Here is a 10,154-nt window from a genome sequence, read left to right as displayed (position 1 = left end):
TAATAATTTCATCAGCTTCATGCTAAATTCTGCCAAATAACTATATATAATCAACACTAAATTACAAAATAATTGACCCCACTCAATCTCTATGGCTCTATGCCCAGTCAGATGAAACTCCGATAACAAATGACAATGCAGAACACTTTAGCAAAAAAACGAAAATGCAGAGACGAAAAATCTGTTTAAATTCGTGTGGCGTTTCGAATAATTCTTGAAGTAATATACATACGAACGGATGATATCGATCGCGGCAATTTTTTTAGTTTACACTCACTACGCACGCGAGGAGTAGGAGTAGGAGGAGTCTGGGACGTGGATGTGGACGTGGGCGTGTCCGTCAACGGTGTCCCCCTCCCTCCTGGCGAACGGCGAACCACCGCGCCGTCCGGCGGGCGATGGGCGCCCACCGTCTCTCCTCCTCTGTCCTGGCCATCGGTCTCGCCACCCTCGGCAGCCTCACGATCTCCGACATGGACCGTGCCCCGGACGACCCACAACCTCTTATCGATGCCGACGACGAAGCCTGCTGCAGATCTCCCTTCTCAAGCAGCCGCTTCTTCTCCACCGTTCCACTGCCGTCTTCTAGAGTGGTAGTAGTAGCGTGATGTCCGACGAAAACAATGTCTTGGCCGACGTCCAAGTCCAAGTGGCCGCTGGAGAAGGAGCGCAGCATCTCGGTGTCGAGCGCGAGGAGGTCGGCGGAGCTGAGGTCGCTCCACCGGCTCTTGAAGACCACGTCGGACACCACGATGCGGTGCCGGTGCCTGTCCAGATCATTGCTATTCTCGCCGGCGACGCCGACGCCGACGCCGACGCCGAAGCGAGACGACGGGACGCGCTCCACGAATATGCCCGCCGTGAGGTCACGACCTGACATCGACCCTGACGCTACCACCGGGGTAGGGTGGTCGTCCGCGGCGGCGCCGAAGACGAAACGCGCGCTGGCAGCGGCGTACTTGAGGCCGAGGTCGGCGTCGTCGGCATGGACACGGGCGCGGCAGAGCGGGCAGCTGGCGCTGGTGGCTAGCCAGCGGTCGACGCAGTCGAGGTGGAAGGCGTGGCGGCAGCGCGGGAGGAGCCGGAGCAGGTCGGCGTCGTCGAACCGGGCCAGGCACACCGCGCACTCCAGCCCCTGCCGCGCGCCACGCAGCGCAGCGAACCGGAAGAAGGGCAGCGACTCGATCACCGCCTTGCCCACACCGCTGTTGGCTTCGGCGTCGACCGCGGTGGCCATACGGCCGGGGCTGTTGTTGTTGGTGGTGGGCAGCAAGGGCGGCGAGGAGGAGTTGTGGCAGAACTTGGCGTACATGAGGAGGAGGAAGGTGAGGGAGAAGATCATGGTGAAGATGCCCACCACTATGGCCACGCTGGGACGGAAAGACACCTTGATGCCCACCCCCGTCGGCTCCGGACCGCCTGACGACGCCGGCTGCGCCTGAGCTTGCGTTGCCAAGAACGTTAACGCCGCCACCAGCAGCAGCAGGATGATCTTCGCCATGGCCCGAATCGATCGATCCTGTGCTGTCAGCAGCAGTGTGAGGGGGGCATCGATCGTGTTCTGTAACAAGTGCAAAGGAAGGAGGCAATGATGGCGCCAAGAATGAACCCGATCGAGCAGGAGAGAAGACAATACACAGTAATATAGTAATAAACTAAATAGTCGTCCATCACAAGTGGGGTTTGGTTTCGTCTGTTGTCTTGTTCCTGCCGGCAGCTGTGTACATACATGTTTTACTTAGATCATACATATCATTTGACATTGCCCCGCGCGCGCGCGCGACTTGCTTGCTTACTCTATGCATGTTAGGCAAGGTTTAAAATAGCGTGCTAAATGAAATAGCGTCGGCCTTCTTTAAATGCTATGGACGCTATATCATGCTAATTGGGTGCTATATTACAAATAGCGTTTTGAAAAAAAAATCAAATATAGTCGAAAATAAAGGATTTCGCTAAAAAGGTTGGATATTTAGTCCAAAAATGACTGAGTCATACATACACAACCACATACAACAAATAGATCTTCAATTTTCCAGAAGGCTAACATCAGTATTCTACAAGGCAACAACATAGTATAAATTATTTATTAAGAATCAGCAGCATTAGCGATATTAAGTTCTATTTTAGAAGAGGAACCAACATATTGCAGTTCATCACCACGAAAAAGTGAAAGCAACTTAGACTGAAAAAATAGCGCACTAACGCTATGAAGTTTTAGCACGATATATCATGCTATTTCACAAATAGCACCATAGCGAGCAAAAATACTAAAATTTAGCGTAGACCCTCCAAATATGCTATTGCGTGATATTAGCGGAGAAATAGCGCGCTATTTTAAACCTTGATGTTAGGTGGTAGGTCCCATCCACAGGTTTCAAGCGGGGCAGGTCGCGCGCTATAGAGCGACGCGCGCGGGACCGCTAGCTAGCACTAGTTCAACGGGTGCTTCCGGCCTGCCGTTGAGAAAAATGGGCTTTAGTCCCGGTTTGTAACTGCCATTAGTCGCGGTTGCGCAACCGGGACTAATGAAGCGCGACTAAAGGCCCCCCTTTAGTCGCGGTTGCTTACGAACCGCGACTAAAGGCACGTCCACGTGGCCGCCAGCAGTCCGTCGGGGCGGAGGGCCTTTAGTCGCAGTTCTCCTGGCCAACCGCGACTAAAGACCTCCGCAAGTTTAGGGTTTTAGCCCCCCCCTAAATCTGGTTTCTTTTTAGTTTGTAATTGTTTTATTTGTTTTATGTTTTATTTTGTGTTTTATTTTAATTTTGAAGAAGTTTCAGTACACATATTCTATGGTACTATATACAAGAGGAATTTCAAACAAATTTTAAATTAGAACCAAGAAAATTAAAGAGGAATATACAATATATATTCAATATCGGATGACCATATACAATTTTGAACAAGTTTCCATACATAATTTACTTCATCCACGGTTCTACGTCCTCGTAATAGTGTTCTCCTTTAGGATGGAGGACTTCACTCATGAATCATCCTGCTAGTTCCTCTTGAAGTGGTCGAAAGCGAGCTTGTGGACTAAGCGTCTTCCGGAGGTTATTCCTCTTGACGTTGTTATCAGACGGCTGCCGCTCAGAGGTGTATCTCCGGATCATCTCACAAACATAGTATCCACATAGATTGGTCCCCGGTGGCTGAATATCCCCAGTCACTGACCTTCTAAATTCTAGCTCTTTTTTGAATCCACCGACCTTTTCATCTGCGAACCCTCTCCAAACCCTACGAGGCAAAGAAAATTAAATGAACAAGAGAGTTATTAGTTACTTGATATTAGGAAATGAACGAAATAGGCCGATCGATATAGAGCGCAAATGAATGAAAATAATTACTTTTGCATCATTCTTCTCATGTCGACCCAAAGCTTTGCATCCATATTCAGAGAGTTGATGACGAGAACTGTGGAGGTGTGAAATTGAATTACTAGCAGAATCCAGTGGAACCTGCGGACACGATACATGCACAGTCATGCATAATCATCGATTAGCCACATACCATGCATGGAGTAAACACAAGAGAATGTGCTCAAGACAGAAACACTCACCCAAAATGGTAAGGAAATAGAATTTCACTTTTGAGTTGCTACTTTGTAAGAAAAAGCCACAGGTCTTGCTCCACGTCGGCGGGGTGGTTTTGTAACACATATCCATTAACGATTTGTGGGTCAATGAACCCAACATCATGGATGTTCCTTATTCTGCATTCCCTAATCTTCATTCTGCATAATAGCGTACACAACAATATAGTTAGGACACTATATATATATATATATATATATATATATATATATATATATATATATATATAGGACATATTCATACTACACCCGGGTGTAGTTACACCCACGCGTGTTTCTCATAATCTAGAGAGTATCTATCATACCGAACGGTATGTATATGTAGTATGAAGTATATAAAACTATTTTGGAAGTATATATACTACTTTGTAGGCAGTATGTACATTTTTTTACGTAGACTCATTTTTTACGTATACATATGCATGCATTTCGGATATATAGTGCAAACTATGGGTTCACTTGCATTTTTTTCACCAAACTTGGTTTGGAGTATCTTAGATATAGTATACGAACATACTCAAACCGATAAAGTATCGTATATACTTCCGTACGGAAGTATATAGATATGGGTGTAACTACACCCGGGGGTAGGAAGTATTTATCCTATATATATATATATATATATATATATATATATATATATATATATATATAGTGCGGGCAATGAACGAGATGGGGTAGAAATAAATCACTTACAGAACGTAGCAACTGATGATAGATTTGTCGAGCTCGTGCAGATTCAACAGCTGGAACAATTCACTCAGATGAACTGTTACATAGTAATGTTTGAAGTGATGCTCATGTCTAACTTCCGCATAAATATATTCTTTGGCGGCGTTATTTTTTATGTAACCCTTGTACCAACGTAGCAAATTTGCATTTGTGGAGGTAGATCCTCTTCCTGCGACTCGACGAGAGGCCCATTCGGCACATATGTAATTGCTACCTCACTCATTGGCGCCTCCTCAAGGCCTAACACTGCACGAAGAGTCATACCGATCTGGGCCGCTTGTTCTCTGGCACCCGTTACAGTCATTCCCTGTGCTGCCGCAGCTGCTATGATTGTGGGGTCCATTAGTTCAGCATCCGGACCGGTGGCTTTCACTATGAGCGGGGGGATCGATTGTTTACTTTGTTCCCCGAGCTGGGCAACTCGTTTCCCGCTTTATTTACTTTCTAATTCTTTCTCGGCCTCCTCCAAGGCTTTCTTCTCCTGCTTCTCCGCCAACTCTTTCTTCTTCTTGAACATGAGTGCTTGCCTACGAAGTTCACGTGCATAGTCGTTAGGCAGATTCTTCCCGGCTTGGGAAGGTGTGCTCAAAAATGACTTAGCCCACTTCATTTGCTTGTCAGAAAATACTGGCTTGGGCTCAGGCTCTCTTTTCGCCTTCATATCCGCCTTCCATTTCTCATAATCAGCAGCCGCGGCCGCGTCAGTTTCCTTGGCACTACGTTCCCAAGGCCTTGTGGGGAGAGGCTTCAGTGATGGCTCCGGTACCTTTGTGGTCTTAGGTACATAAGGGTCCGGGTTAATAGTCCAGGACTGCTTCTGCTTCTTCGCTGGAGGTGGATTGGGGGGGGGGGCGGCGTCTGATCACCCGCCCGAGGCAGACTGGGGGGCGGCGTCTGCTTACCCGCCAGAGGTGAATTGGGGGGCGGCGTCGGCTAACGTGAAGGAGGTGTAGGTGAACGATCACCACCACCACCACCACCGCCACCGCCACCACCACCGTAGGGGGTGGACTTGTTGGCCTTGGCGCCTCGCCTGGAAACTTGATAAACTTCTTTTTCCATAGAATGAACTGGCGCTTGACATTTCCAAGTCTTCTCTCCCCTTCGGGTGTAGCAATGTCAATCTCCAGGTCCTCAAACCCTTGGACTATGTCCTCCACCGTGACACGAGCAAAGCCATCTTGAATGGGGTTGTTGTGGTGGAGTGCTCCAGGTAAACATGGTAAAGCACTGTCGATGGCTACCTGTTGCCTACCAAAACCCAAAGGCGAGCAGCGACGGGCTACACGGAGCGCCGGGAGGCTCCCAGGACTGCTGGTGGATCCTGGTCCCTCGGGCAACGGCCCGTAATGCTCCGGCACACGTCCTAGCGGTTGCGAGGGCGTGCCACCTGACCTATACCTGGTCAGGAAGGTGATGGATTGCTTCTACTAGTTTCCTGCATGGCAAACACGTAAACATTAAATACGAGCCCCGATCGGCTCTTAGTTTGCTCTGTGGACCGGCTCAAAGAGCCGATTGCCCCATGGTTCACGTTAGATTTACAGTGACATGGGGATCCTGCTTTATCGATATCAAGCTAAACTAATCTACGATAGTCTAGGGTTTTCACTGCATAACCGGAACATCCTACGCGTAATTGAGCCTAACAGATACGTAAGATGATGAAAAACCAGCCCTAAAGAGGCCTAAAAACCAACATGAAGTTGATCCCCGGAACAATCCCTCTAGGGTTTAATAAACCACACCTTACGCACTACCGGATCGTTCAACCCGTTTATAAGGCCTAACCATGCGGATATCAAACCAATCCTTGAAGAACAAGGAACAACTATAACGGATTAGATCTACTGAATAAAGAACAAGCAAGATGCTGCCCTTACACCCAAGATAGGTGTAAGGGCAGCTAGATGTCAAGGGGTAGTGTAGCTAAGCAAGTACATCGTGAAAGCATCGACGTCAGCCCCAAAACTTCTAAGATAAGGGTGTTGCTCGCCATCAAAAAGGCTTCAGCACGAGCAACACCAGCAACGAATAAACGGATACTGCCTAGACTGCAAGATGCGATCTAGGCAGCATGTTGCTTACCCGGGAGAAACCCTCGAAACAAGGGGTGGCGATGCGCCTAGATTGATTTGTTGTGAACGTGATCGTCCTCCTTTCTCAATAACCCTAGATACATATTTATAGTCCGTAGACTTTCTAACTTGGGAATAAACCCAACTGTGTACGAGCTAAACTCTATCTCTTAATTCTAACCGACACGTAACCTACTATAATTTACAGATACACGGGCAATCTAGCCCAAACCTCTTATACAAGGCCGGTTCAGGAATATTTTCCGTGCATATTCTCTAAGCCCATTTAATCACGGCCCATCTCCAGACTTGGTTAAAATCTAGTGATAACACATGCCCCCCTGGTTTTGGTAATGATAATTTCAAAACCACTCTGTTTTTTGCTTCGTAGGGTCACGTCGTGGCAGAGCAGAACCGTCGCAGTATCCTTTCATCATGATGCCTTGCCTTCTCAACTTCTCTGCATGATTTGACAGTTTTGGCAGCATGTCCTCGGAAACCGCCACAGCATTAAATTTCCACTATATCCCCTTTTATTTAACCGCGTCTAGCAACTCGCTTCTTCATCCCCCTGCTCAGTACTAGCCATCGAAAAGCTCTCCTCTACCATGGACTCATCCTCCTCCTCTGCTTCATCGGCTCTCTCCTTCCAATCCTCTTCCTCGAGTGAGCCGATGCCAGAGTACAACCAGATGGAGGCGTACAATAGGCGCGCTCCCGAGAAGTGGGATGAGCGGGAGTGGGACTTCGACTTCGTGCCAGATGGCCCACCCCAGGCCCTCGTCGGGTTAGATGGTGATTTGCCCCTGACCGATGGGGAGAACGACCTCCGGTTCCTCGTCGACGGGGAACTGGAGGCGGAGAGTGAGGATGACCTCTTCTCCTAGGGTGACTTCGCTTCCTCCGAGGAGGAGGAGGAAGAGGAAGACGAGGAGGACAACACCTCCTCCGACGAAGAGGAGGACGACACCTCCTCCGACGAGCCGCCGGCGAAGCGCTTCCGCGCCTGGTCGGATGACGATGAAGACGACGACGAGGAGGAAGAAGAAGAAGCCCCCGCCGAGGGCTACGGCAGCAGTGACGAGGAGTTCGTCAGCAGCAGCACCGACGGCGGCTACGATGGCGACGACGAGAGCAGCGACAACCGTTAGATTAGGGGCTACTAGCATAGGACTAGTAGTAGCAATCTGCTCTCCTTTTGTTCTTCCTTTCCTGAGCAATCGGCTCCTCTTTGTAAGAAATCCCCTTTTAATCAATTAAGAAGGATTCCATGCTTAATTCTTCCGATTATCAAAAGAGATCCATGCTCAAAAAGCCGATGGCAACGCATCGGTCTGTACCAAAAATGCCAGCAAGACCAGTTCTAAAACCCGAACGGTGACCTGATACTTGCTTGTGACAGTTGTTCCTCTTTAGTCGATGGCTATGCATCGGCTTTTAGTTCTAAAGTCGATGTCAGTGCATCGGCTGTGCTTTGCATATAAAAAAATTTTACTGGCCGATTTAAAATCGGCCCCCGTATTTCACTGTCCATCATCCCACATACTCGGGAAATATTTCTTGAGATGCTGACCATTGACAGCAACTGGGAACTTTGCACCACTCAGCTCCTCGAGCATTTATGCATTGCCCTTTAGGACTTGGTCGACCCTGTACGGCCCGTGCCAATTTGGAGACCATTTTCCATACGCCTTGTCCTTAGTCCCCAACGGCAATACAGCTTCCCATACCAGATCACCAACGTGGAACTCCTTCGGCTTCACCTTCTTATTATATGCACGAGCTACCTTGGCTTTGTTCTCTTTAATTTTCTCAAGCGACCAAAGCCTAAGTTCCGTCAGATCCTCGACGCCATCACTCATCAGAGTCGCGTATTCTTCCGTTGTTAAGTCATTCTGAAACGTGACGCGTCTCGACCCAGCCGTGATCTCCCAGGGTAACACGGCTTCTTGTCCATAGACCAGATGGTATGGCGAGGTTTTTATCGCTCCATGACATGACATGCAATAAGCCCACAGAGCTTCTGACAATACCTCGTGCCAACGTCTAGGGTGCTCATCAACTTTCCCCTTGATCAGCTTAATAAGGCTCTGGTTGGACGCTTCATCTTGCCCATTTGCCTGAGCATAGTATGGAGACGATCGGATCAGCTTAATTCCCATGTCGTCGCAGAACTTTCTGAACTCTTTAGAAATGAAGACCGAACCTCCATCGGTCGTGATAGTCCAGGGAATCCCGAATCTATGAATGACATGTTCTTTCACAAAGTTGATAACATCTTCGATTTTACTGACTTCATAGGGACGGCTTCCACCCATTTAGTGAAATAATCTGTTATGGCCAAAATCCACTCGTGGCCTTTGCTCGATGCAGGATGGATTTTGCCGATCATATCCATGCCCCAACCTCGAAATGGCCAAGGCTTAATGATGGGGTTCATTGCTGATGCGGGTACCATATGAATTTTCCCAAACTTCTGACATGCTTGACACCCTTTATAATAATTAAAACAATCCTCCAGCATGGTGGGCCAATAAAACCCCGATCGCCTGATCAACCATTTCATCTTATGAGCCGACTGATGAGTTCCACAGGCGCCTTCGTGTACCTCGTGTAAGAGCCGATTTGACTCGGCTGGCCCTAAACATCTGAGAAGTAATCCTTCCAAAGTCCTGTAGAACATATCATCTCCAATAAGGACATACTTCATGGCCTTGTACCTTATCCGTTTAGGTGCCCCCCGAGCCGAATCTTTTAAGTAATTGAAGATATCGGCTCTCCAGTCATCCGATTCCATGAACTGTACCTGGATATCGGCTCCATCTGCTATGTCCTTGTAGCCTGGCGCCATCTGTGCGAGATCGTTCGCCTCGATATTCTGCGACCTTGGGACCCAGCTGAAGTTTATGTATCTAAATTGTGCCATCAGCTCACGGCATTGCATCCATAATGGGAAGAGTGACTCGCTCTCACATTTATATTCGTCCGTGAGCTGGGAAATCACCAACTTTGAGTCGCCAAAAAGTTCCACTGCTTCTGCCCCGGCTTCGATAAGCAACTCCATCCCCTTACGTACTGCTTCGTACTCAGCGACATTGTTGGTGCAAGGGGTAGACAGCCTGATGGAGAAGGAGTAGGTTGCCCCCCGGGGCGACACGAGTAGAATGCCGATGCCGCAGCCGTCATCGCAAACCGATCCATCGAAAAACATGGCCCATGCACGTACAGACAGTGTTGCTATATCAGTGTTGATTCGTTCAGTGATCAGATCGGCCAACGCCTGTCCTTTGACTGCTTTCGCAGGTTGATACCGGAGATCCAATTCCGATAATGCAAACATCCACTTACCGAGTCGGCCTTTCAAAACAGGAGCCGACAGCATATGTTTGATGACATCTGATTTGCAGATGATGACGATTTCTGCTGTCAGAAAGATGTGACGAAGCTTGGTGCAGGTAAAAAATAGGCAGAAGCACAACTTGTCGATCTCAGGGTACCTAGTCTCTGCATCCAACATCCTTCTGCTGAGGTAGAAAGCGACTCTTTCCATACCATCATAGATTTGCACTACCACTGAGGCGATGGAAGTGTCCGCTACTGACAAGTAAATATAGAACGGCATGTCTTGCTGGGGCGGAACCAACACGGGCGGCTTCGTTCGATATTCCTTACTCTCATCAAACGCTCGCTGTTTCTCTACCCCCCAGTGAAACTCCTCATCAGGTTTGATTTTTACCAATCCCATGAACGGC

General features: G+C 48.5%; 1 protein-coding gene across 1 annotated transcript; it reads right to left on the bottom strand.

The window, feature by feature from the left end:
- Positions 1-340: 340 nt before the first annotated feature.
- Positions 341-1,501, bottom strand: LOC124648115 (putative RING-H2 finger protein ATL12). Its single transcript, XM_047187931.1, has one exon. The coding sequence runs from the start codon at positions 1,499-1,501 to the stop codon at positions 341-343; it is 1,161 nt and encodes a 386-aa protein (XP_047043887.1).
- Between the last annotated feature and the right edge of the window lie 8,653 nt (positions 1,502-10,154).

The sequence above is a fragment of the Lolium rigidum genome, chromosome 4, assembly GCF_022539505.1.
Source record: "Lolium rigidum isolate FL_2022 chromosome 4, APGP_CSIRO_Lrig_0.1, whole genome shotgun sequence".
NCBI classification, from domain to species: Eukaryota; Viridiplantae; Streptophyta; class Magnoliopsida; order Poales; family Poaceae; genus Lolium; species Lolium rigidum.
Note: the sequence above shows the minus strand (reverse complement) of the source record. Positions and strands in the feature narration are given on the sequence as shown.

Bases quoted from the DNA above. Each gene is read 5' to 3' on its own strand.
- LOC124648115 (XM_047187931.1), bottom strand. From the start codon at position 1,501: ATGGCGAAGATCATCCTGCTGCTGCTGGTGGCGGCGTTAACGTTCTTG.